The 27,428-nt window shown below is 48.8% G+C and overlaps 1 protein-coding gene across 1 annotated transcript in view; it reads left to right on the top strand.

The window, feature by feature from the left end:
- Positions 1-6: 6 nt before the first annotated feature.
- The window catches only part of NTSR1 (neurotensin receptor 1 (high affinity)), a gene marked incomplete at its 5' end in the record, with an annotated part of 60,206 nt that continues 32,784 nt past the window's right edge, over positions 7-27,428 (top strand). Inside the window, one exon of the mRNA XM_009893580.1 lies at positions 7-642. Within this exon, the coding sequence (XP_009891882.1) occupies positions 7-642 (636 nt within the window). The remainder of the gene's footprint in view (positions 643-27,428) is intronic.

Raw genomic sequence — 27,428 nt, 5'->3', positions numbered from 1 at the left:
CCGGCCCCGGCGCTGCCGGGCGGCCCCCTCCACCTCCACCCCAACGCCTCCAACCGCTCCGACCTGCTCCCCAAAGGGCCCGACGAGGAGGACCTGGACGTCAACACCGACATCTACTCCAAAGTGATGGTGACCGTCATCTACCTGGCTCTCTTCTTGGTGGGCACCGTGGGGAACTCCATCACGGCGTACACGCTGGTGCGCAAGAAGTCGCTGCAGAACCTGCAGAGCACCGTGCACTACCACCTGGCCAGCCTGGCCTTGTCCGACCTCCTCATCTTCCTCCTCTGCATGCCCATCGAGCTCTACAACTTCATCTGGGTCCACCACCCCTGGGCTTTCGGGGGGGCCGTCTGCAAGGGCTACTACTTCCTCCGGGACGCCTGCACCTACGCCACGGCGCTCAACATCGCCAGCCTCAGCGTGGAGCGCTACATGGCCATCTGCCACCCCTTCAAAGCCAAGAGCATCATGTCCCGCAGCCGCACCAAGAAGTTCATCAGCTGCATCTGGATCGCCTCCTTCCTCCTCGCCATCCCCATGATCTTCACCATGGGGGAGATCTACGGCAAGGACCGGGATCCCGACTCCCTCATCTGCACCGCCATCGTGGACGCCTCCACCCTGAAGACGGTCATCCAGGTGAGGATCCCGGTGACCGGGACGCCCCGAGCAGCCGGGGCCGGGCAGACCCCCCCCCGGGATGCCCAAACTCTGCGGAGGCGGACGGGACAGGACGGGGTGGGGGGGAACCGACTGGGAAAGGGGGTGTCCCGGGCAGCCCTGACGGGGCGGCCCGGCCCGGGGTGCGGGCAGGCGGGGTTTGGGGGGGGTCGTCTCGGCTCCGCACCCCCTCCTGCCCCACAGCGCCGGGCTGAGACCCTGCACCGGGGTAAATCCTGCGCCGCGGTGAAGCCAGCCCCGGGTCGGTGGAAGCCCTCCTCCCCCCGCCCCCGGAGCTCCTCTCCCGGTGCCCGGAGCCCAGGCTGTCCCCCACCGGGACCCCCATGTGCCGCGGACCCCGGGACAGCCGGGCCCCATTGCCGCCACCGCCGGCCCGCTCGGCTGCCCCGGGGAACGGCGGACCGGGAATCTCGGGTCCTCCCCAATTGTGGCAGTTCATAGCCAGAAAACCCACAGATCTCCAGCCTTTCTCTGCATCGGCTGCATCTCCTTTCCTCCTGCTGGAAAGGGGCCACCAAAATCGGGGGAAATAAATCCTCCCTGCCCCTCTGCTGGGTTGGTCCGGAGCCCGTTTCCTCTGTGTGGTGACAGATAGGAATTTCAGAAAGTTTGGGGAACAAGGTGCCACATAGGCATCGGAAAAAGAATGGTATCTTCAAAGCTAGAGGCTGCTACTTTTGCTGTTTTGGGGAAATCTGTAGCTGGTTTAACCACCAGACCCCTCCTGACTTCAGAAAGGCTTTGCTGGTCTCCACACGCTGCTTTCTCTAACACATCCGTGCGTGGAAAGGATTTCAGCATCAACACTCGCTGCGCTCCAGTGCTCTGAGGCGTTGAGGCATTTGTTTACTGGAGCATTAGGCTTGAAAAATGTAAGAGACATGGAAGGAGAGCTGGAAAGAGCAAGACCCCAAACTCCATAGTCCCTTTGCTGCCAGGCTCGTGCGTGATAGCTCCTCAATCTTTTATTTTGGACATGAATTTCAGGTGGGTTTAATCAGTGGCCAATTAGAATTTAAAACTGCATGTGTACTAAAGCCTTTGAGATGTTCCTGCAGTTAAAGAGAGGGAAATCAAATGGAAACAAATGAGAATCGTGTCTTGATACCTAACTTTCATCTTGAGATGGTGGGGGCTGTATTTCTTCTGTAAGTGCTTTGTAGATTTTGTCGGTGGTGGCCTGGTGTACTTAACCCCAATTCTCTGCTCCCTAAGGAGATGTGAGCCAGCTGATTTGAGAACAGTGTGGCTGAAACGCGTTACTTACAGTCATCTTCCTTTTAGGATTAAACCGATGCTCATTGTTACCATGATAGGGGTAAAAAAAAGAGGATTATTTCTTAGCCGTGTCTTTGGAGATTACAGTTTAAACAATTCTCAACTTATTTTACAGTCTTGTTATTATTCAGGCTATACCTTATCCTGTTAGCCAAGTCAGAAGTAGGCAGACATGAATGTGAAGTTCACCTGGGGGCTCATCCTCATGTAATTTTTTTTTTATTTATTTCACTTGTGAATTAATTTAAAAGTGAAAAAGAAAGAGGCAGCTGTTGAGGGGGGAAAACAAAAAAAGCCAAAACCCTCCCATACTGTTCCTTCTCAGGGGATCTGGCTACAAAAGTAGATTTGCTAAGATAGGAAGGTTGTTTAATGGCTTCGCTCCGTTCCTCCGAGCACAGGGAAGCAGCACGCACCGTGATGCAGGGCCCTGGGCCGGGGAAGGCTCCAGAGTGAATAAGCAAAGCAGCTGCAAGTCAGGTTTGAAGTGCATTAATGGAAACCATTGCACAGCGTGTGAGCGGGCATTCGCCCGTCGTAAGCTGTGCAGAGGTTTAAAAAAAGACAAATAATGGAAGACCTGTGAAAGAAAGGGCAATGGTAATGTGGGAGAGTGACGCGCGGAGATCATGCTGGTTGGAAATCTGGCGCCCTGGTCTCTCGCAGCGGATTCAAGCGGCTTCAGAGCAGGTCTTTGCATCTCTTTGCGTTCATTTTCTGTCTTTAAATGAAGCAGAGCAATGATGCACTTGCTCGAGCTGGCAAATCCCTTGTAATAAATCACTCAACATATTTCACTCCTCTTCCTGTTTGGCAAACTGTCTAAAGCAAAACAGCTTTTTTTTTGGGAGCCATTAGTTCTCCAAGAGGTTTTATTTGTTGACTGATTGAAAGCCAGTCCCAGAACAGAGCAATTGTAACCATTTATAGACTGAGAGCCCAGTGTGAGTGATGGTTGTGCTGGGATCCTTGCAGGAGAATACTCTTCCCTGGACTGGAAAAAGCTCCCCGGGATGAATATTTGAGCGTATTAATTTAACATCTCTCTTTTTGCACAAGTCCCTCGCTGTTTGCTTTGAATATTTAAGTTTTAATGGACATTTTCGAGTGAAACTAGACCGTGTGTGAACAGTTAGGTTTCCTTATTAAAAAAAAAAAAAAAAGCAACTATTCAAACACCATTCAGCGTGTTTGCTTCTTGCTCATACTGCTGAACTTGTACCACTTAAGATCCACAACGACTGTAGGAAGTAATTACTGATATTCTTTGAGTAATTACAGATTGCTCAGCGCGGCCCATACTGGTAAGCAGGCAGAGCAGTAAGTGAGAAGTTCTGCGGGGTGTCCCCAGGTGTCACCGGGATCAGTACCGCCGGGCACCGCGCATCTCGCCTCCTGCCGTCGAGACGTGGGGTCTGTGTGGCCTCCGATAATTCTTTAGAGCAGTACCATTTCCCAGCTTTGTTTATCACTATCCTTCCAGCCGCTTAAATCCACCGGTGAGTCTGCTTTATTATATGTTCTTCATTGCCAAGCTTGCCTGCTACTTCTGTCAGTCAGGGACGTCTGGTTTGAATATCGGCATCAGTGTGGGACCTGGTAGCAGGGCTAAGTCCATTATGGCCACATTATTGAGGTCTAGTTAACACTTTACCTGGCAGACATCCTCTAAAACACCCCGCAGCCAATTTTATGGGTTTTTTTCACATAAATTAAACACCTCTTAAAGCCATCCCCATACGAGTAAATTCATGTTTTCATGCCACTTCAGCTGGAGGAGGTTTTAAAAGGTACTCGTTGGGGCAGCAACAGATAAGAGAACTCCGAGGCAGAAAGAGATGTTTCCCCTGTTCACTTGCAGTTCAGTACCTGTGGCTTTGGCTACTTCACAGCTTTGCTGTTGGCTCTGGGGCCAGCTCCCCTGAAACAGGAGCCCACTGAGTGTCCCGTCCCACCACCTGCAGCCCTGCATGCTGGTAGCATCATACGCTCTCAGCACTGCTTTTCAAAAAGGTCTGAATTTTCCTGGCCGGGTGGCTGCACAAATGGATTTTCCTTTATTGCTTCTTACGTACCTTCACACCTCTATTCTGGAGAGGTCCTTAGTGGACCTGGGGAAAGAGGGGACAAACTTGACCATCGGCAGTTCCATCTCCACCTGAGGAGGACCTTCTCTGCTGTGAGGGCGGCAGAGCAGTGGCACAGGCTGCCCAGAGAGGTGGGGGAGTCTCCCCCTCTGGAGCCATCCCAAACCCGCCTGGACGCCGTCCTGTGCCACTGCTGGAGGTGCCCCTGCTCTGGCGGGGGGTGGGATGGGGGAGCTCCAGAGAGCCCTTCCAGCCCCCACCAGTCTGGGATACTGGGATTCTGTGACCTAGAATCCCAGGATTTTCACTGAGCCTGGATTGGGCACCCGTGCAAGGGGAGCCTGGCTGTGAGTAGCGCTCTGGAACCCCATCATTCCTGGGAGAGAAAGGAATGTGTTATCCCGCTGGCATGGCACACTCTGCACTTGGATGGCTCTGCTGCAAAATGTCCCGTAAGTTATGGCAAGTGCCTGGGTAGACAGCGTCTGACACATGCTAATGTTTTATTTGCACGGCCAGCTGGTGTGAACCCATTTATTAAAACACATGGCAGCAGGCCCTGCGCCTCCATAAACTGTCACAGCTCCATCGGCTCCGCGTTGCTCGTTTGATAGGGCAACTTCTTGGGAAGCGCGATGGAAACTTCTCTGGACCTGCTCTCGGGTTTGGGTGGACGGCTGCTTCGCCGCAGTTCTGCTCTGCATCAGCCCACCCTTGCGTGGCTGCAGCCGCCCGTCCCTCCAGATCCCTTGTTTATTATGTTTTATGAAGTCTGCTCATAGTTTAGATGATTTGTAGAGTAAATAACTCCGAACCAAGCGCTTGCCCAAGGAGGTCCTCTGCTTTATTTCTTCCTACACTTCTTGCGATGTCTTCAAAGGAATGTGCCAAAGAGCCTCAGGTCCGAAGGGGATGGGAAGGAAGGACCAGGACGTGGAGCTGGGAGATGCAAGGTGCCTCTCAGCATCTGGCATCACGCTCCCTACACACTCTTCCAAGGACATTTATTCAATTCCCATTTGTCTGAGAGGCCCACAAAGTTATTAATTCCACGCACAATGTTGCAAACACTCCCTTACTCTTTCCTGCGGTGAGGAACACCTCGCCGGGGGGGTGCGATGAGCTTTCTGCCGCGACGGCACACGGTCGGTGCTGTGGACGGCAGGGCTCTGCCCACCAGCAGGTCTGCGGTGCCATGTAAAGAAACATGACAAGCGTCTCTCCATAGTACATGAAAATAGCAACCCATAAAACCAAACGGCTGAATCCTCTCCAGGTTTGCTGGCAAATCATATCCAGGATTAGTGAATGGCTTCGGTTCAGGAATCCTGCATTTGCAGTGACGTTGACTAGAGGAATTGAAGTTGGTTTCTTTTCCTTTGGTCACAGCCAAATTCTTACTATGGCTTTTAATAACAGTACTGTTTTAAATCACTCCCTACAGCTCCCCACAGAGATAATCCCACCCGTTGGGCCCGGCTGATAAAACTCTTTGGGTTACGCACACAGGATCTCTGCGCACCAGAGAAGTCCACTCCTGGGTGCTGCTAACACCTCCAGCAGCACAAGTTGGCACCTCTGTGGCACGACTGTGTCCCCCGAAAGTTGTCCCATCAGGTCACGGTACTGCCAGCCCCTCGGCTAGGCAAGAAAATGAAGATGGTGGTGTTTAGATGTGTCGGGAACGGTCCCCACAGCCCCGTGGGGATGCCCATGTGTGGTGGTGTGAGCATCCCTAAAAAGCTGCTTTTTTTCCACGGACTAGGCAGGGAACCGAGGGCTTTAATTCAGCATAAGCACCATGCCAGCCCAGCCTACCTAATCCCAGCCCGTTTACACTGCGGTCCGTCTTGCAGCTAGGTCTAAATTAAATAAGCTCTTGTGTTCATTGCTTTATATAACCACTTGGCCTGCTGTGTTTTGCCAGTTCTTACATAATTTCTTCCTTCTTTTTTTTTTTTTTTCCCCAATTGATTTTAATTCACTTGATTTCTTTTTCCCTCCCCCTTCCCGAGATGTCAGCTGTAGAATGAGGAAATGTGGCCGATCAATTTAGCTCTTAGGTTTTCCTCTTAACAGCAGTTTGTAAAGGCAGAAGAGACAAAGGTAATCTCTTCCCAGAGAAAAAAAAAAAAACAACCAACATCAAAACCTGCAGCTGCCTTTAATCTTCTTCCAGATCATTTAAAACAGCTATTTAATTGTCTTCTCCCAACCTCCCCCCTCCTTCCCCTCAAAGGCTTTTACTATCGTCTCTGTGCAGCATCTGCTTGAGACTCGCAGATGGCACTTTTGCTCCCTGACGTTTAGAAACGCTTCTGTGTCCTGCCTGAGGCGCGCGTGACGGGCAGCGTCCCACCGCGGGACACGTGGGTGCCTGCGACAGAGCGGGCTGTGGGCTTTGGGCTTCGGCGCTGTCACCATCCCGTTTTCCTTACGGCGAAATTACCCCTTGCTTTGGGGCAGGGGGCAGCGGGGGAGCAAAGCTGGGGAGCGTGGTGGGGTGCAGGGCTGGCGAGGTGGGAAAGTCTGAGCGTTGTGGCCATCCCGCCCTAAAGCGGGTAACGTTAACTGCCAAACCCAACAGTTGCAGTGCTGACATCCCTCCTTTCCCTCGCATTCAGCAGATGAAGCGGGGTTATTACATTCCCAGTCTGGCTGGTTGCTCTCCAGTTTAAGCCACCCGCACCGTGGGAACCTGGAGATGCTTCCAATGCCCATCCTCCCTGTAGCTCCGTACCAGAAACCTGTTACCATCCCTGCTCCTGCCGGGACAGAGGATGCTGTGGGACGGGGCTGGACCTCACCAGGGAGCGCTGCTCTCGTCCTCAGCCTTCAGAGAAGATGCGCCTGGTGGGCTGGAGGAGATGGTCACCCGCAGGTGGTTCGAGCATGTGAGATTCGCTTCTCGACTCCTGTGGCTTTTTCACTTCTATAATTCTCAGCGCAGGGAGTGCACTGCCAGGCATGGCTTCGTGGGGCTTTTCTCCCAGGGAAAAAAGGTAATAGAATGAACAAGGTCTTTTAAATAGAACCTTTTTTTTGAGAGAAGGTTCAATGAGGTTTCTTTGAAGCTTTTAAGTTCTCAGGGACTAGAGACAATTGTCAGTTGAAGACAGAAATCAAAGAGATGATATTTTCCTAGTGGAAATGGAAGGAAAAAAAATGGAAAAATGTAAACTTTCACAAAGTCTTCGGTATCTGAAAGGGCATCTCTTTTATGCAAAGTGCTGATGAAAAAGCTGGGAGTACCTCTAAACTATGAAGCCACACACAGAGCAAAAAGCATATTAAATATCGGTAAATCCGAGGCATCGGAGTGACAGGAGAGCTGGAGGATGTGCCCTGGGTTTGGTGGCATTGCTCGTGGCCGTGTTCCCGGCTCCGGCGGAGCAGCCCCTCGCCGTCCTCACAGGCAGTCTCTCTGCCCGCCCGCTCCCTCCGCAATTTCCAGCCAGTCTGGGGAGGTACATCTCCCCTGATGCTGAACGCTGGGCAATAAATCTGCCTTTATAAAACCTCCCAGGTGTCTCTTTGCCAGATGAATTCCTAAATATATAAAAAGAGGAACGTGCAGCCTGGACGGGACTGTGTGTATAGGCTGATGTCAGCATTTTCCCTTCTCTTTGAAAATACCTTCTGGTGCTTTCCTGCCAGTTACTACTCCCTCTAGATAATAAAGAATAAATTTAGGGCCGCTGCTGTTGCAACCAACTTGCACCCTTGAAGTGAATGGTTTACTTTCCTTCAAGAGATTTGTTCCTCCTCCAGAGGAAATGAAGGCGATTAGCCAACACTCCTTTGTACGTGGTATGCCCATCAAGAGACTCCTGGGATCCTGGAAGCTGCCTGAGGACCTTCATTTCAGGGACTCGGGGTGGATCTGGTTTAATCTTTCCACATCTTCCCACTTGCTGAATGAGTCCAAGAGAGATCACGCTTCCGTGCAACGCTTCGGATGTGCCAGCAAGCCCTGCCTCCTGCCAACACCAGCTGTGTTGGGAACTGTCCTATGGGAAAATGTCACAAGTTGTCCAGGTACTGTTTCTTTGGGGCCGATAAAAACCTACTGTCCCTTTGCCTGGAGCACTTGCCTGACCTTTGGAGCCTGCAGGGCGGTTTCCATTGCAAGGGAAAGGGCTAACACAAGGTTGTCTTCTCTGGTAGACCCTGGCTCACGGAGCCAGTGCACGGACTTCTATTTTCTGAGCAGGTGGTGGGACTTCAGGAGAAAATTACAGTCCATTTACCCAGATTTCTGCCATACAATGGATGTGCTGGTTGCCTTCTCTTCCTGAGCGACTCAGCCCTGCTGATGGGTCCTCTTCTGTCCTGGCAGGCTCAGCCTGACCGACGCTCTGTTTAGCAGCAGGAGGAGCAATCCCATCCCCTAACCATCTCATTTTCTTTCTCCTTTAACCATGAAGAAAGAGATCTACCAACTTACCAGCTTCACCCAGACCTGCAGAGCAAAGACCTGCTGCGTATCGGCTATGAACGCCTTGACACAGGATGGCATTTAGCTCAGCAAACCCCTATTTTTGATCAGGACTCCAAGCAGCTAATAATTACAGTCATTGCAATGCCACATCCTATTAATTGTAACATAATCAAGAACAACGCAGCTCTGCAGTGCTGAAACAAATAAATGTCGTCTGAGTACTTGGTAGGACCATCATATCACCTTGTTCCCTTGGAGAACTTGTTTAATAAATCCATAACTATTGAGCATATTCAATGGCAAATTAATCTGCTTTTCTCCACTATTCTATGATTTTTTTCAAAACCATCTTATTAAAATGCAACTCACACAGCCACTGGGAAAGTTTAGCTCGTTTCTCGCATCACTCTATTGATTCCTCCTGCAAAGACCTTACATTTTATCCTCACGGGGACAATTTATACATTTTAATATACTCATTTCATTCAAAAGAGAAACTCACAGGATTGAGTTTCCCTCCCCGAAGCCTACATTTGTTTTTTTTATCACTGTCAGTCATGGGCTTATGACATTGTTGTACTTACTTGTTCCTTAACTCCAAGCGTGTGAAGTGTGAGAAAGCACTGTAGGAGGAAGGGAAAATACAAGTTAAGGCTAATAAATAGGTACTTGACCTCAAGATACAGTGATGGTGTGGTGTGTATGTCCCTAACACTTACTGGACTGCAGTCACTAACCCAAGGGATAAACTCTGCCCTGAGCTTGGTCCCCTTCACACCGCTTGGGCAGTTCGCAGGGGCTTCCCAGCCAACACAGGAGAGCCGCGGGATGGAAAGTCCCTCAAAAGGATAAAAAGACATGCAGGAATTTGGTCAGAAAGCGTATCAGAGTGCAGCAGCCCAGCGGAGAAAGGCACACGGTCAGCCTGGCAGCTCTGGTCCAGCCTGAAGACAAAGCCATGCTGGGAAACAAATCCGGTAATACCTGAGGCTCCGAGAGCAGTGAGGAGCTGCGGCAGGGAAAGACGCTGGGAAAAAGCAGCAATGAAGACGGTAACCAATAAGTTCAGCGCTCCTTTGGGAAATGCTTTTTTGCCTCCCCTGAAATTCTAATTGAATTTTCTTTGCTCCCGTCCCCAGCAGTACAAGAGGAGGTACAGGCACAGCCTCATGCCTGCAGGGTCCTCGTGAAGAAAATCCCTAATTAGAGCGTGGGGAGGAGGAGAGGAAAGCAAAGGGATGGGGGGTTGTGGTTTTGTAGCCGTTTGGTTAAGAATAAGGCTCTTAAAGCCGCTCAGGGGTTTAGAGATGGATTAGGACAGGGATGCGCCAGGAGAGCACAGAAATGTGGTGTAACGTTGTGTTGATCATGTGCCTTCCTCCAAATATTTGTGGTCTAACGCCCTGGGATGGAGGAGGACGTGGCACAAGCTGAGCCCTGTGCCCGTGCCACCGGCTCGCGCCCTCCCTGCTCCTCTGAGCTCAGCCACAGGCAAGATGTAGCAGGGAGAGGGAGGAGATCTTGGCCCCAAAGCTCTTCCCCAAAGGGCTTGTGATGTAGGACTCACCATCCCTCCACTGGAACACTCTGTATTTGCTCCAGGGATTTTAATTGTCATAATCAAAAGCTTCAGCTCTTTGACTTTTATGCAGTTGAACCCATCTATCACTTCATATACTCCGAAGCCAGGACCGGTTTTCTTTGGTTATTTGCCTAAAATACGTGATGAATTAATCTCAGTTTAACACAAACTTTGGTGGTTTTTTTTTTTTTATCTTATTGCCAGAAGACCAAAGCTGAGTCTGTTGCTATAAATAAGATGTTTATATATCAGATGAAAAGACCAATGCACTTGAGGTATTTTGCTATACTCATTTCTGCCCAAGCCAAAGCACCCGCAATGCAGCCAGCACTACTAGAGTTTGGACTGCTGCTACAAACCCCACTAAGGGGGTTAACTGCCCCCCAAAATCAGTTTTTCAGGGCACCAATGGCGGAACTTGCCGCTACAATTTCCTCCAGCAAGTCGGGCAGCCGACCAAATCTGTACGCTCCACTGTTAACAGCTCTCACGCGTGAGTCTGCAGTCAACAGTGGGACAGTGTTTGACTTAAATATAGCCTTTAATTTATTTATAACTGCATATCCAGCACTCGCTATCATATTTAATGCAAATAACATTCAAGTGAAATCCCCACTGAGAGGCACATTATGAAGATTAACAGCCTGGCTTTTCTACTACTCCAGTTTATATAGTGCTGTTTTGTGCTGGGTGCTTTATAGGCAAGTGTTAAGAATATTTGAATCCAAAAATGTCTATCTAAGACTGCCATATTGCCAAAATCAGTGCCCCAAAGCCTGCTTGTGGCTCCACGGCCAAAGGAAAGGGCTGGAGGCATAAAAGACGCTGGGAAATCTGACATCCAGGTAGGCGAGAACCTCGAAAGGTAATCTCTGCTGGTCACACAACAGGCCATCTGTGAGGGTTTTATTTCTTTTAATTATATAGCCCACCTTCCTTTTAAACAAGCTGTCGGGAAAATTAATCTCACCAAGTTTAAGATGACAGTGAACATATTCTCATGCCCGGCAATTATCTGGAGCCGTTTTATTCCTTTTTATCTTCGTGTGATGGATTAGTCAGGTGTCATGCCGTGGGCTTGGCACCTCATTATGGGCTTTATTAATAGGTTTGTGTCTCATCCTGTCTGGGTCCTTCTCTGTCCCTCCAACTCTCTGGAGAGCTGAACGCCCTGCCCAGGTCACTGCCCAGGTTTCATTTTCATGGTGGAGAAATATGACCAATGTCACATTGTGAAATGTGGCCAAACTCATTAGTTGCCAGGACAGGAACCAGCTTTGTTTCGCATTTCACCACGGATCAGGCTGGCACTCCAGCCCTGCAGAGAAGCTGCTTTGGGCTCCACCACACTGAATAATGCAAAGGGGCTTTCGCGGGACGTTTTCGCGGGACTTTGGATGAGGTATGTTTTGGCATCTGCTCTGCAGGTTGTCGTCAAGGTGCAGTTCTGAGATCCGTAAAGGAAAGACACAAAACTCAGGGTCTAACCTGCTCCGTGGCTATTGCAGCTAACCGGTGGTGGCTGTGTATATTGGGAACCTGAGCTCCCAGCGCCTGGGCACTCGGTCTTGCACAAACAACGTTAAAGGATGGTGCACGGAGGTATTGAAAAGCCGTGTAGACGTGGCGCTTAGGGACGTGGTTTAGTGGTGGACTTGGTAGTGTTAGGTTAACACTTGGTAGTGTTAGGTTAATGGTTGGACTCGATGATCATAAGGGTCTTTTCCAACCTAAATGATTCTATGTGTAAAGAGCTCACGGTCTATATAATCACCGGAGTGATGCCACTCGTTCCCTGTGGCATCGCACAGACGCTGGCTCTGTCACCGGCGTGCTTGTTGCTCGCTAAGGGATTGCCTCCTGTTGCAGAGGGGAAGGGAGACCTCTCCCCCCTTTTCTCTAAGAGGGGTCGCGCAGTGGGGAGACCTCCTAAGGGCAGCTGTTGCTCGAGGGCAGCGTTGGGGTATCGGAAGGGAATAACCAGCCCAGCTTTAACTGGAGACAGGTCAGTGCAATGGCAGCACGGCCGGGGACACTGCCTGATCTGCTGGCTGTTTTCCAAGAGCATCCTGGATCCAAGCAAATACCATTTATTCTAGGGAGAATAGAACCATTTATTCTAGTGAGAAAGGGGTTTCGTTTGAAGATAGAGCACTAGCAGCTACAATAGCCATTTTTCTGAGTCAAAAAAAAACTGTCAGAAGCCTCTTAGACCTTCTGGCTCACCGGTAAGCACGCTGTGCTTGGGAGCAACAAAACTCTCAGAGAATTTCCAACAAGAGCTGCATGATGGATGCATTTTCCCTCAGTTCATCACCAAGCCAGAGTACCAGGGTCTCGTGGACAATGTGTCTCAGGGCAGTGTTTCCAGTGAAAACAAAGCCACCGTTATCCAAAGAAATGGACTTTTAAAAGGTGCCAGGGCAGAGAGGTGGTGATAAAGACAGAGAGGCCACCGACTCCCAGCGCCCAGCTGCCCAAGCTCAGCTCCCAACCGCAAACCCACCCCATCTGCCTGCACCCTGCCTGCTCCTCCCAAATCCCGCCGGGTCCATACACCGGTGCTTCCCACGGTCTTGCCCTGTTTCACCGAGGTTTCAGCTTGGTGCAGCTCCTTGGCAGCCTGCTCTTTAAATTCCCCCTCTCTAGGACGGCTCCCCACTGCGTTAGGGGAAGGCTGGGGGCTAAAGGGGGTGCTGGAGGCAAGAGGGGCGTTTCAGGTTACCGGCGTTATTTAGGATGGAGAGGCTGAGCTGTGTCAGAGGGAGCTACTCCGCTCCTTTGTAAGAAGGAACAGGCATCTGGTTCACTACTGATATTGATGCTGGGGGTTCTCTCGGAAAAGAGGAGGAAGATGAAGCATGGCAGGAGCTATTTATTTCAAGAATGAGATGCCGGGTGCATTACTGCCTGCCTGCTCTGCCTCTTCCCGCAGATGAGGTCTCCCACCCCTGTCACTCCCTGCCTGGCCTGAGTTCCTCTGAAAAGGGTTAAAGAGATGTGATCTGCAGGGGATGGCAGTGTCACAGCCAGATGATGCAGAAGGTCTTCCGCTTTCACAAATGCTTCTCTTGTCCCTCTTCCCCCCCTTTTATCAATGGAGGTGTTTCAGGAAAGACAACCACATACATAGTGATATTACAACCAGAAATACAGCTGGCTGGTGCCTTCGTTCCTTAGAAACAAGTGTGTTTAGGGAAAGGAAAATTGCAGGCTGTACTCTAGAGGTTTTCTCGTATCGTGTAGCGCTGTGCTAAATTCTATCCCTTAAATATTGCCAGGGCAAAAGTTGCTTTTTCGGTCCCCCCGGGGCTGCCCCCCTCCTTGCAAGGTTACCTCGCCTTGCTTTTGCACAGAACAAGTTCCAATACTGTTTCTGTTTTCTGCTCTGAAGGTTGCTGGTTTCCTCCCCGTGAAATAATGACAAACTTTGCTAAGCTTATCAACTATTTAGGGAAAAACATAAGTTACTCAGTTTCAAATAAAACAAAAAAAACCCCTTAAAGCAGTAAAAAAAATATAAACCCCTGGCAGCCTGCAAAAAGGAGAAGCAAAGAGCCAAGGGCAGAAACAGGGCAAGAAATGACAGTTTTATATACCTCCTGCTGGGTAGTGATAGAAGAGGCCTTTGTGCCTGCAAAATAAAGCTGGTTTTCTGTTGAAGCAGCTATTGACTCAGACTCTACAACTGCAGCTGTAGCTTTGCACAGAAGCCGTACGCCGGCGAACTGACCGCCTTCCCTCGCATCTGCTCGCCCCCGCTCCGCGGTGCCTCTGCCGCCGCGCTGCCTTCAGCTCTTGTCAGGAGAGAGAGACTGCTCTCCCCCGGTGCTGTAAATCAGAGCTGTGCCTTCAAATTCAGCAAAAAAAAAAACAAACCCAAAAAACAAACAAACAAAAAAACCCACCCAACAACAACAAAAAAAACCCAACAACAAAGAAAACCCCAAAACAAAACAAAACAAAACAAAACACAAAACGTTTCTGGTGATTTTTCAGTGGAAGGAGTTGGTTTGGGTGATTTGCATGACTTTTCCTAGTTCCCGGTTTTGCGGGGCTGGACCGGGGTGGCTGTGGTGGTGGCTTTTGCTGGGGCAGTGTCTGGCAGGGTGAAATCCCCATTGAGCAACCTGGTCTGGTGGGAGGTGTCCCTGCCCATGGCAGGGTGGTCGCAGCTAGATGATCTTTAAGGTCCCTTCCAACCCAAACTATTCCACGATTCTATGATTTTCTGTGTGGGTTTGCACTGTGGGCTAACTCCCCGAGCAACCCTCGTGAGGGCAGAGAGCAGTTTGTTTTAGGGCCATGCGTTTCGATCCGGCTGTAGGGGTTATTTTGATGTGCCCTGTGGGTGCTGCTGATACAAAATCGAAGCACAATTGAAAACCTTCTGGGCAGTAATTCCTTTTCAGCAGTGGGCTTGCTTGCTTCTCTGGGAGGGTCGTCCACACTCCAGTGCCGTACGCTAAAGGAAAACTTCAATAGTTAGCAGATTTCCTTCCATTTCTGTCCTACAAATCTCACACAAGCACGTTTGCAAAAACCTGCTTGTGCCGCGTGGAGCCGTTGCATCGACCGCCTGGCGGCTCCTCAACGGACCCAGCGTCCCCTTAGGAGCGGTGCTGCTCTTCTGCCAAGAGGCAGCTCCTGTCTGGGGCCTTTCAGGTCAGTGTCTCGGCAGCGGGGAACCACTCAGGTGGAGAATGAGTCTTTCTGCCTGGCTGCCCCTGCTTATAAACAGCCACCGGTGCCGAACGCAGCGTTGGTGTTGCCGCGGGGCGAAACTGGTTGCCTTCCTCGGAGCTGGGTGAGCCCAACGCTTCCAGCATCCGACCCCGTGTCAGCTTGCCAAGCTGCTTTTGTTGTGCAGGGGTGTTACACCAACACACCTATGGGCATAAATCGTGGACAGGCGGTGGGTGAATCGACAGGGAGATTCCTGGGAATTCCCCCAGGAACGGGGTTGACCATCAAAGTCATCTTCAGCAGTGGTGAAGGGCTGTGCCCAGCGTCCCGGGGGGCTGATGGGGAGAAAATCCTCCAACCCGCCCCATTCTGGGAATGAACCCGATGAAAATTATTAGCAGCAAACATCAAGCTAAGAAGCCACGACAGATGAAAAATGACTTTCCAGGCTGGGGCAGTGGTTGTTTTGACAGAGTTTTCATACCTTTATTCGATATTCGATATTCCATTGAAGCTTTGCTGGAGATAAGCGATCTCATCGAAAACAGGGCTTTTGTGTCCAGTCTCAGAGAATGAATTGCAAAGACTGCTGAGGAAAGCAGAGTTATTATCCAGGGAGACAAGAAATTTAGCTGAAAATAAGCATGGGTTTTTCATTTATAATTCTAGCCGCATCTTGTCAGAGATGTGGCTCCATCCAAGCTCACTGAGCTGAAAATGGGCAAAAATCAGCGAAGAAATGTGCACTGGTCACCCCTAAGAAACCAGCTTGTTCCAAGACTTAATTGCAAAATGCTTCCAGCTTCTCCTTCTGCTCACAACGTAGCGTTCAACAAAAATGGGATGGTTTTTAGGAGCACATGTTCAAGGCAGTAAAGTAGATATGAAGCGAGGCTGCTGCCCTGCCAGCCTCTCCCAGCTGGTGGGTGAAGTTTTGTGTTTATATCATTTTAAAGGAGAATGAGACAAGCTCGCCTGGAGCACCAGCATCAATCCCACAGCAAAAGCGGACTGATTAAATAAACAGAGATTTCCCTGTTATTAGTGCTGTTTAGAGAACTTTGAAATGCTTATTATTCAAAGTAAACGAATTACATAACCTTTTTCCCTATTTCTGGCTCAAGGAGGAGTCAGTGAATTTTCTTTTTTTCAAAGCAGAACATTTGTGCTTTTTTACCATGATTCAGGGAGCGGTTTTGTACTTTGAAACCGGTGAGCGCATGATTTGCGGTGACACATTTTGTGTTGGCAACGGGCCTCGTCTCGAAAGCCGCCGTGCGGTCGGGGCTGTGCCTCGTCAGAACTCGGGCGTGTGGCTGCAGCGACCCTGGGGAAACCGGCTCCGAAGGGATTGATCGCTGGACCACACCGGAGCGCGAGTTAACATTGGAGCTGACTAGGGCAGTCTTTCATTACCTTTTTTAGTTAGAGTACATCCTTATGTTCATGAAAAGTTGCATGGGTCACTTTACTTCCAGTTTTTCCTTCTCTTCTCTTCTCTTCTCTTCTCTTCTCTTCTCTTCTCTTCTCTTCTCTTCTCTTCTCTTCTCTTCTCTTCTCTTCTCTTCTCTTCTCTTCTCTTCTCTTCCTTTCTTTTCCTTTCCTTTCTTTTCTTTTCCTTTCCATTCCTTCCTTTTCTTTTCCTTCCTTTTCCTTTCTTTTCCTTCCTTTCCTTTCTTTTCCTTCCTTTTCCTTACTTTCCTTTCTTTCCTGTTCCTTTCTTTCCTGTTCCTTTCTTTTCTTTTCCTTTCCATTCCTTCCTTTTCTTTTCCTTCCTTTTCTTCCTTTTCCTTTCCTTCCCTTCTTCCCCTCTCTCCCCCCCACCTACTCCTTTTTTTTTTTTTTTTTTTTTTTTTTGGCCAGCTTCATACATGCAGTAACTTCATCGCTCAGCCCTGGGCGGTGATGAGGGTGACCGTCTCCAAGCCGTGGGTACCCAGTGCTGCTCTCTCTCTTCCTCCCCATTGCCGGGCCAGGGACACAACCCACGTTGGCAATGTGACCCAGCTCCTCTTGTCCTCACCGTGGCTCTGGGTTGGGGCCATCTTCCTGCGGATTTGCATCATGGTTTATGTCCTGTAACACTTTGTGGGCATCTGCTGGTTTGGAGCTGTGGGGCTTTTTTTTTTTTTTTTCTTCCTTTTTAATGCAAGAGAGGTAGCGTGGCAGGAAGGGTCGGAGCGCGGGCTGGGTCCGCTCCCAGAAGGCTGCACTGGAAGGAAAGTCATTTCCCACCCTGGTTGTTCCTGGTTTCTATCACTGTAAGTGAGAAGAAACACAGAGTGGTGGTGTGGAAACTGTGCTGTTTAAATCTCTTTTTAGTGTGTTATCTATGAAAGTAATTACACATGGCTCAGGAACCTCAGACTGCTGCTACAGTATCATTCTCCTGTAGCTTTTCTATTTCCATCTAATTAAAATGTTATTGTTTCATTCATGTTAGTTTGCATTTTAAATAAGGAGATAGGGACAGAGCGGCTGATTGGTAACTGATTCTCTGCGTGGGTAAAGATAAGCATTAATCACCCTGTCATACTCATGCTTTCTCTCTTCTTACCCATCTCAGACATCAAATTGCAACTAAAGGGGAGAAGGAGCCTGGGTCTCGATGACACTTGGTATGCGTCCTCCATTGGGTCGCACGGGGGCATGGTGACATGCCCTTACTGGCTCCTGGGGTAGTTGCTGGCTGCACATGAGCTCCATTTTCAGGAATGGAGGAACTTTCATCCCAAAATGAAGCTCTGCTTTGGAATTTAATGTGCTTCCCTCTCCTGTTCCCTTTAATTTTCATTATGTTTTATGACTGCCGTGCACCTGCCTCTTTGGTGGGTCAAGGCAGGGGAGGGAGGAGAGCAAGACTGGGCCTCTATGTCAACATCCCTGTTAAGAAACATAATCTGAAATATTCTTCTCCATAAATAATGTGGTGTGGCTCAGCAGCCCCTTTCTCCCCTCGTATGCCATGATTTGCTCCCGAAACAGCCGGCGTGCAGCAGGCATGCATCTACACCAGCCTTGGGAGCCTCCATCCACCTTCCCCACTCCTTGGGCACAAAGCACCTCAGCCACGGGGGAGGTGATCGATGGAGATCTGGGCACGTTAAATAGGAGCAGAGGTGCAATACTCAACACGGCTGGGTTTTGAGGTGGGGAGCTGGAATCTGGTCATTTAAAAATGTCCCCTGGTCCAGGTGTTTCTGTAGCCCTGAAGCACGTGTGCTTTCGGAGGGTATTTTTAGCAAACTTAAGTCTACCGAAGGTCGCAGAGAAGTAGAGCATCAGCATCTGGAGGAGCTGTCATCCCACTTCCAGTCTAGCAGGAGTAACACATTGACTTATTTATGAGAGCAGTCAGCTCCCTTTTCTCTGTGTGCAACAATCTGCTTTACTTCTCCCGGCACAGAGAAATAATTTTATTGTCAACAATTCTATGTCCTTAATAAAATCTTAAAGCAAGTTAAGCAAGATTTGAGGGAGATGGAAATGTTCCCGGATTTTTTTTTATTTTTTTATTCTTTCCAAAATATCCCACTCTTTCACTGTCTAAACCAACGAACAGAAATTGCTGCTCTGGCCAAAAGGAGGGAGAGGAAATTATTTTTCAAAGCGCGAAGGCTGCTGGATAAACCCTTGGCCCCAGCAATTCCCATTGGCTGTGCAAGCCTTCGGGTGTTAATGCCATGCTCACATTTGCCGATTTTCTACCATTTTGGATCTAGCTCCATCTTCCACCTTGGGAGAGGGACTGGCAGAAGGGCCGCATTCCACCAACACAGCAGTTCCCAGTTAGCTTTCCTTCTGTCTCTTCTAAGCTGCACCAACAGCCCTTCCTTGCAGGAGTAACGGAGCCTGAGTGCACAGCAAACTTCAACCAATTCATTAAATCTTGCAAAACAACATCCAAAGACTTTGCACCGAGTAGGAGAAGCTTAATCTGTTAGCTGGAAAATGCCCATGTCAAGAATGACTAATCTCTGCCCAGATGATACCTGGAAAATGGAGATATTTGATGCTCCTTGCAGAGAAAGATCCATCAAAATGGCAAGAGTTGCTCAACAAGCATGAAGAGGAAGAGTGCAAGCTGTGACAGCTTATTTATGTCATTGTATGTTGATGCTATTGGGAGAGGACATGGGGAGAAGTGACGCTGGCCAGGTTGCCCTGGGCACATCGCAGGCTCCCACCAGCACCCTCTGAGCCTGCAGCACCAGTCATCACTGTAGCAGCTCCAATACTTTCTTCCAGGCCCAGAACAGAGCTTGTGTGGCCAAAGATGAAAAATGAGAAGAAAAAGGGAGAGGAAGCTGAAAAAGAAGCTAAGGAGAGCAGAAATGAGGGCTGCCTCTGCCGAGAGGGTTGCCCATGCTGTGCCTTCCTCTCCCTGGGGAGGTGTGGGCTGCTATTGCAGACTGGGACTGGGCGATTCCTGCCCTGAGTGTGCCCAGACCTCAGTGTGACCTTGCATAGCCGGTGAATGAGGCTTTACCAGGACATCTAGGAATCCTGCACACCCTCTTCATTTTTCCCTTTTCTCCTAGCCATCCTCAATGAGTTTTGGCCATCATTTTTTCTTTCAAGACAAGAGCAATTTCTTCCCAATATCCTTTGAAGAACAATATCCTCACACCTTCAGCAGCCAGAACGGTTGGCTGTTGCGCGACACAAAGACTGTGTGCCACGGCAGTTGTGAGCCAGGTGCCATGCCTTCCCCAGAGAGAAGAGAGCAGGACAGGGAGGTCGTAAAATGACAGCGAGCATCGCAGAAATGCCAATGACCAAACAGCCAAAAGCTTTTTCTAATAACCTTAATTTCCTAAGAAGCAGCATGTCTCCGCTGAGCTGGGGGGCAAGTGGCTGCGGCTGGAGAGATGCTAAGAAAGGATTGCAGCAAAGGGTTGGGTTGGTGCCTCTTCCCATCTCTAAGCGTTAGAAGTATGTTGGAATTTTCGGCACTGTGGCCGGGTCCCAGCCCTTTGCACGTGGCTGGTGCAGTGTTTCGCATACTCACAGCCCACTGCCAAGTGGATTATCAGCTCGGAAAAACTGGTGTTGCTCTGCTGAGGTCCATTCACGTCCCTGTGGTGCCACACAGCTTGTACATGTTGGAGATTTGTTCAAGATGCTCCTCAGCTCAGAAATAACGAATCCTCCAGGCACATAGCATGTCCTCCCCTGCCTTACAGACGGGGGAACTGATGCAGATAGTTGGAGGTGTTTGCTCAAAGCTGCACCTCACTCACGGCAGAGCGAGCCCAGACCAGCCCTCTCTTGCCATGGACCACAGGCTTGTGACTCGTCTTCTGGCTTTCCTTGTGACTGCTTTTCTTGTTCATCAGCTGCATTTTAACTACACTGAGGCAGTTTCCTGAACTTTGGGAGCCAGGCAGTCATCCATCAAAGGTAACCATTGCTTTTCCAGCAGCTGGCTAGAAAAAAAAAAAAAGCCCACTTGCATACCAATCTTCCAGTGGCCTTTATATTTTTGATCTGCTGGTGAGCATCAGTAAGTCAGGAAAGACTAAAAATACTTGATTGAGGCTCCAGCACTGATTCCTGACATAAAGATGAAACACAATCACCCCTGGCTTGATGAACTTGCTGTGTCCTCACTTAAATAGGTCCCTCTGCTCGTTATTTCATGATCCGATGCACCTGCTTCACTAGAAACTGGGCGATGCCTGTGCTTCCATCATTCATTGATTGACAGAGTCTGCAAACAGAACAGGGTTTTTTTGCCATTAATTGCAATTAACAAGCACTTTGTATTAGGTCATGGGATGAAGTGAAAAGGGCAGTGAATGAGTGTGTTCGGAGCTATGGGGACTCCCCCTCCAGCTACAGCCCAGCCCCAAAAGCCGGCCTGAGCCTGGTTGGGTGCGGGTGTCCCACTCTCACCCGCTCGTTTCTCATGTGCACCAAATTAGATGAAGTTGCTCAATAAATTGTGATGTAAAAAAGGTTTTGCAATGAGCTGTAAAATGTTAGTAAATCACCAGGAAATGCTAAAGTAACATGAAATGAGATCTTTTAAAGTAGCACACAAATGACGTGGCAAGCCTGATGTGGGGTTTCTGCCTGAAGTGGGCACTGTATTTGTGCTTATGGGGATGTCAGCCTGATTTCATTGACTAGATTTTGGTGGTACATCAAACAACGTTTGCCATAAGTATGAACGGTCCAGAGCTGGTTAGTCAGGGCAACGTGGTTAGGACTGTCAGCCATCAAGACGGGCTTGGCTGAAAAGCCAGAGACGCTAAGATAAGATGTCCTTATGCTTCATCAATATAATTCTTTTCATGAAAAATGCCAGTTCTTAATAAACAATTGCCTGTCATAATTGTCTCTAAAGCTGTCATTACCAAGGAGTCCCCTGTCACTTGTGCAGATGTGCTCCTGGAGATGTTTCTGCCTAATTCTAATGAAATTGCCCAGCAGAGCGTTGCTACAGAGCACAGAGATAGCCGTGGGGCACAGAGAAGGGTGATATATCTCTGTCCTGGCTTTCCCCAGATGCTGGTGGGGTCTCTCCAGGCTGCTGCGGCAGGAGAAGCTGCTCCTCCCTACTGTTCTTGCTCTTTCTTTAGTGCTTGTCACAGGAAAACTGAGGTTGAAGATCGTGGAGGTGCATCTGCCCATGGCAAGAGCTGCATTCTTGCTTCCAGTGTTCACAGGCTGGAGATGCTACTTCTCCTTCATCCTCTCTTTCCACTGGAGATGTCCCTCCTGCACTCAGGAAAGCAATGGGGGTTGTGTTTTCATAGTGAAATAATTCATTTTCAAAGGGAAAAGTCTGTTTGGGTCAAACCAAGAAAAACGAATTAAAAAATTTATCAGGGATGAGATAAAAAAAGCAGCTAATTTGGAGTTGACCTACAGCAATTTGTTTGCAAATAAAACATCTAATTCGAGCTGAGGTGAAGCTTCCTTCATTTTTGGCTTATAACCCATCTTTTTCTTCTTTCTTTTTTAGCTTAGGACAGTTCGGAAATAAAACAGAAGTTCAGCATGTTTTTTTATTTCATATTTTGAAATGAAATGTGTTAGTGTTTCCAAAGAGAAGTGTTTATTTGACAACACTGACATAGTTCAACATTTCCCCCTCCCTTTTTTTGTCAATACCGTTTATTGAATTTAACAGAAACCCTCAAGTAGCTTTTGATTTCCTTCCAAAAATTCTTTTTTCATCAAATTCACCATTCTCAGAAGATTAGCTGTCTATGACTGCTGTACGCTTAAGCAAGGGCAGAATCCTGTACCTGCAGCCCTGTACCTCCCCATCCTTTTGTGTCGTCCTTTCGCATCAGTCACAATCTGGGTGACTTGTATGGACCGGGGACCTCCAGAAGTAAGAGCACAGCGTGTTACCACTTGCATTCGCAGCTTCGTTCTGTAGGAGGGGCCTTTTTGCCGCACGGGTGAGCATGGCAGCTCCTCACGGGTAACACCACAGGGACAGCAGTCTTCAAGGGGCACAAGATTTGCTCTTTCACTTCATCATGGCAATTAATTCTGCTTCAGTTATTAGAAACTCCGTACAGGAGCAAGACATTTTTCAGTTGTTCTTATAACTTATGTTCCCGTTCTACTCAATCCCTGTACTTTTCATTACCGTATGACAGCGTGTAATATATCCTTCAATGCACAAAGCTTTTAAATTCTTCTAACAGATCTTCCAGGTTCTATTTTTCATACAGCTTTCCCCGTCTGTCTGTGATGAGTCAAAGCATTTCTGATTTGGCTGTATCAACACTGAGCCAGGTTCCACTTCTTTTAAGCATTTTAATTAATGCATAATAAATAAGTAAACATAGACATAAATTGTCCCCTAAAAGTTAGGCGCAGTCGTCTTGGCATTCTCTCTTGATTCATTTTGTGTAAAGTATCTGTCTTCTAGTGTGTCTTTTTTTTAGTCTGCTCATGTTCCTTCACTGCTAAAGATCAAATGTTTTCCCTTGTCTGTGCCAGGTATATACCAGGGAGATCCTGGAGGAGGAGTATTTAATAAGGTCTCTAATAGGCTCTAAATATAATAATCCAAGTAGCGCTCAAATGGCTGGTGCCTCTCCCTCTTTATGTTTGGTTCAGGCTCTTTATTTTTGTTCTCCGGTTGTGAGACTGACTGTATCATTAAAGATCAGACGGATCCCTTTTTTTCACCTGGATGATGCCGGCTTTACCAACAGCTGTGCAGCAGAGCAGAACTTGTGAATGCCTTTTCGAGGAGCCCCAGACAGGTCCTCGCCCCGTGAAGCATTTTGACGCACTCGAATTCAGTTTGAACTCGACCTTTGGAATTAAAGCTGGTCCTGGTATCGCATGCACACATTCATACCAAAAAAAAAAAAAAAAAAGGCATTTCTTCATGCAAAAGGAGGAAAGATCAGACAAGGCGGATTCACAATTATCCTGAAAGAGCTTTTGCAGAGCCACCAGCCCTGGCTGCTCGTAGCCACAGGAGCTGCGGAGACCTGGATGTGCTGCCCACGGGTTTGGGGTGAGGGAGGAGAGACCCACACTGCTCAGCTCCCTCCTATGAGCTGTGAACCCACTAACGTGGTGAAAGTGGCATAACCCTGTCATTGTAGCTATGCTTTTCCAAATTAAGCAGTGCAGGAACTAGCAGGTAAAATGAGTAAGAGCTGTAAGTAATGGAGGAGAGAGGTATTTTCCAAAACAGTCTGGGGACCTTCAGAGGGGCACCACAGTGTGACTGGGGCTGGGGACGGAAAGTTGCTATCCGAACAAATAAAAAGAAGAGAATGTCAAACAGAGGTGGATCTGATGAGAGAGAAATGAAGGTAACCAGCAGCAAACCCTGTAAGATTCAAGTGGTGGAGGAAGACAATGAGGGAAGGCAGGAGAAACGCCCCTCGGTGTGGAGATGTCTGGATCCGGACGACCCAGCTGCGGCAGCGTGGCTCTGTCAGCGAGGAGCAGCAGCGTGCCTAAAACATCCCCAAAGGGAAACGTTCGCAGCGGCGATGAAGTGATGCCCAGCAAATCCGCCGGGCTGGCTGAGATCTGGCTTTGGCGATGGGCCTCTTCTCTATCACCCACATGTTGATTGTAAACAACAGCCCAGCAGGGAGTTCAGTCTTGAGAATGTTTAATTTCTATCTTAAACAAAATCAAGCGATGCCTCCCTGAGCTGGTAATTCAATACAAGCTAAACAGAGGGAGAGACACAGTGGTGCTTCCCATTCCCCCCAGCTTTACCTGCAGCGCTTTACCTTTACCAGCTCCATTTAACGGCATCAGTCATGAAGGAAGCATTTACATCCTTGCTTACACCTATTTTTGAAGCCGCTTAAAAGAGGAGAGGGAACCAAAAGGAAAATGTGGTACCACTCTTCTTGCTTTGCCCACGGTGCCGCCCTCGCTGAGCCCCACTTGCCTGAGACACCACGACCTGTTGCTTTGCGCGAGAGATCAGTTTTTGGTGTAAAACGAGCACTCACTTCCCTTCTTGCACACCCTGCTTTGATATCTCTCCTCCTCCTTCAGCACTTTCAGTGCCAGTGGAGTAATTGAGGACACGGATGTTTTTAATTTCCATGACTCGGTTTCAGAGTTAGCAACGTACGGCAATTAGGAGAGTCACTCCTCCAAGGTACCGCAAATTCCTTTAAACAACCGTGAACATCACTAGAGGGCCAAATTCTCTCTGCTTTGCTGAAATGGCACGCTTTTTTCCTGAAACCTAAATTTTTCTTTATTCATTTATAACATCGGCGTACTCGGTCTGCCAGCCTGGCATTTCAGCTCCCCTGTGGATGTTTTTATTGCCTTTAGTCAAAGCAATATTACATGGGAGTTAGATTGAGGTATGGGAAGTCAGACTTCCCAGGGTCACTTGAAAGCTTCATTGAAAAATAAACCTTGCTAGAAAACAGAGAAAGTAACTGTGAAAATGCTTGTGAAGAAGAGCTTTAGATTATATCTAGCTATTTTCTGCCTCCGTTTATTTACCTGAAAAACAGACATAATAAAAACTTTCTTGTACCCAGAAGGGAATGGACAGTTCTCCTTAATGAATCACTTAATGTCTTTGTCCATAAAATGCTGAAAAAATTCATCATACTTGCACCATTTCAGCGCTATGTATGCTATTCTCTCTCCATGAAAATTCATTGCAGTACCTGAATGCTGAACGCTAATGAGTATTCTCTGCACTTAAAGGGCTGAAATTAAAATATCACAATTACCGAAGTAGCTTCCATTAGACAGAATTATTTATGAGAACTTGTCACTTGAAAGACACTCAGTTTTTACTGAATCAGAAATCAAGAAGTTTCAGGCCGTTGTCTTTTTTTTTTTTTCTACCAGAGTGACACAGGAGCATCTCTGCCTATATTGCAATGAGTTATTTGGGAGAACAGAGCCCAAGATTTCTTATGTGTCTTCTCTAACCACTGTGGTTCCAGTGGAGTCTCTCAAAACGATGCAGAGCTGAAGAGCTTTATCTTCACCGATTTTGATGCTCATCCTTCTCATGATTGGTCCTTCATGGAAAGTGAATCTGGAAGGACCTCGATTTATTGTCCTGACATTCAATTTAATCCTAGGTGTTGACTATAGGGAACATCACCCCACCAAGTAATTACATTTTTCAGTATTTTTGGCAGAGAAAGTCCTGAACTTGGCATCCCAGATCTTCTATGCCCCTCCTCACATCTTCAAAATTTGGAGGCTTTGTTTTCCAAGTCTACACCCAGATCCCAACAGCATAGGTCACCCTTCTAATATTTTGGGGCTTCGCTGCGAGCAGTTTCTTTTCAACTGGGAGGGGTAAATAATATTAGAAGTGTGTCTGTCATCCATTGTGAGGCATGATTTTGTAGGCAGAGAAGTTATCTTTTATTAAAATAATGAACTGAAAAACAAGGAAGCAAAGACAAGACCTTGGTGAGTTGCTGGGCAAGCAGGTCCTTCTTTGGTCTCAGGTAGGAGCAGATACTTCAGTGACGTATCAGAAAACCAGTCTGAGTGTAACTTGCCTGTTACGAGGCTAGGAAGTGGGAGGCAGTTTGGTCGCTGTGGTGCAAAGATGCCGAGACAAGAAGATAAGGACACTAATGCTCGTGGGTGCCTGGAGAGGTGCAGCTGGGGTGGGGGTGAGCTGGGGGGTGTCCTACTGTGCCATAGAAGCAGTGTGTGTCATGTTCCGTCTTGTGTTAATTAAAGCACTGGCAGTGGCTCATCTCAGAAATAGCCGCTTCTGCTTAAAATACATTCCTTGATTTATCGGTAGGAGGGGTCACTCTGAATCTGGGGGTTTTATTGCCTTTTGCAAATAGAAATGGTTTTGAGAAATAAATAGTAATCTGGCCGGTTCGCCATCCCTGCCTTACTGTTGAAGGGACAAAAAAGACTGGAGAAATTAATTGCATTTGAAAGGTATCAGATATAATATAAAAAAAAAAAAAATGAAGTTATCAGTCACTGGAATGAGGAGAATCTTTCCCTGGAAAGCCGCTTTGCCCTTTATTGGGCCCGATGTGGGCAGGCACTTGCCTGGCAGGATCCATCAGCTTTCGGCTGCGAGGCTGCGCTCTCCTCGACGTATGGGCTGATCCCGTTCCTCTTCCCATCCCACATCCACCCACATTCTCAGGAAATCCTGCAGAAAAAATTGAGTGTCTTTAAAACATTTCGAGACAGAAATCAGCCAGCAGAGAGACCCACACCAACAAGGACAAGGGCTGGAGCATCTCACCTCTTCTGCTTCTCACCTGGGTTTCTGCCAGCGGCTGAACCTCTGCACAGGGAAGATGAATGGGGTTTGGCACATCCCCTTTGGGAGGCTGCCAGTCCCCACGTGAACCAGCGCAGCTTTCTGCTGGATCACTGAAACGGCGCCAAAGGGACCGAATGAATGGGGTGGCTGGAGAAGAGCAGCAAGAGCGCACCTCGCTGTTACTGAGGGAGGGAACGGGGTTCCTTCCTTAGCCCACAGCCTGGAAGGTTTAACTGGGATATTTGTGGGCAGCGCACTGAGGCTGACACACTGTCACCCCGGGCACAAGCTCGGGGACGGGGTGGGTCAGTACGTACAAGTACATACAGGCTGGGAAGAGAATGGGTGGAGAGCAGCCCTGAGGAGAAGGACCTGGGGGTGTTGGTGGATGAGAAGCTCAACATGAGCCAATAATGTGCACTCGCAGCCCAGAAATCCACCAGCATCCCGGGCTGCATCCCCAGCAGTGTGGCCAGCAGGGCGAGGGGGGGGATTGTGCCCCTCTGCTCCGCTCTGGGGAGACCCCACTGGGAGTACTGCCTCCAGCTCAGGGAGTCCCAACATAAGAAGGACATGGACCTGTTGGAGCGGGGCCAGAGGAGACCATGGAGATGCTGGGAGGGCTGGAGCCCCTCTGCTGGGAGGACAGGCTGGGAGAGTTGGGGGGGTTCAGCCTGGAGAAGAGAAGGCTCCGGGGAGACCTTAGAGCCCCTTCCAGTGCCTAAAGGGGCTCCAGGAGAGCTGGGGAGGGACTCTGGATCAGGGAGTGGAGCCATAGGACGAGGGGGAATGGTTTTAAACTGAAAGACAGGAGATTTAGATTGGATATTAGGAAGAAATGTTTCCCTGTGAGGGCGGTGAGCCCCTGGGGCAGGTTGCCCCGAGAAGCTGTGGCTGCCCCATCCCTGGAGGTGTTCAAGGCCAGGTTGG

The sequence above is a fragment of the Charadrius vociferus genome, unplaced genomic scaffold, assembly GCF_000708025.1.
Source record: "Charadrius vociferus isolate BGI_N301 unplaced genomic scaffold, ASM70802v2 scaffold259, whole genome shotgun sequence".
In the NCBI taxonomy this organism is placed as follows: Eukaryota; Metazoa; Chordata; class Aves; order Charadriiformes; family Charadriidae; genus Charadrius; species Charadrius vociferus.
The sequence above is the reverse complement of the archived record's forward strand: the minus strand, read 5'-3'. Positions and strand labels throughout refer to the sequence as shown.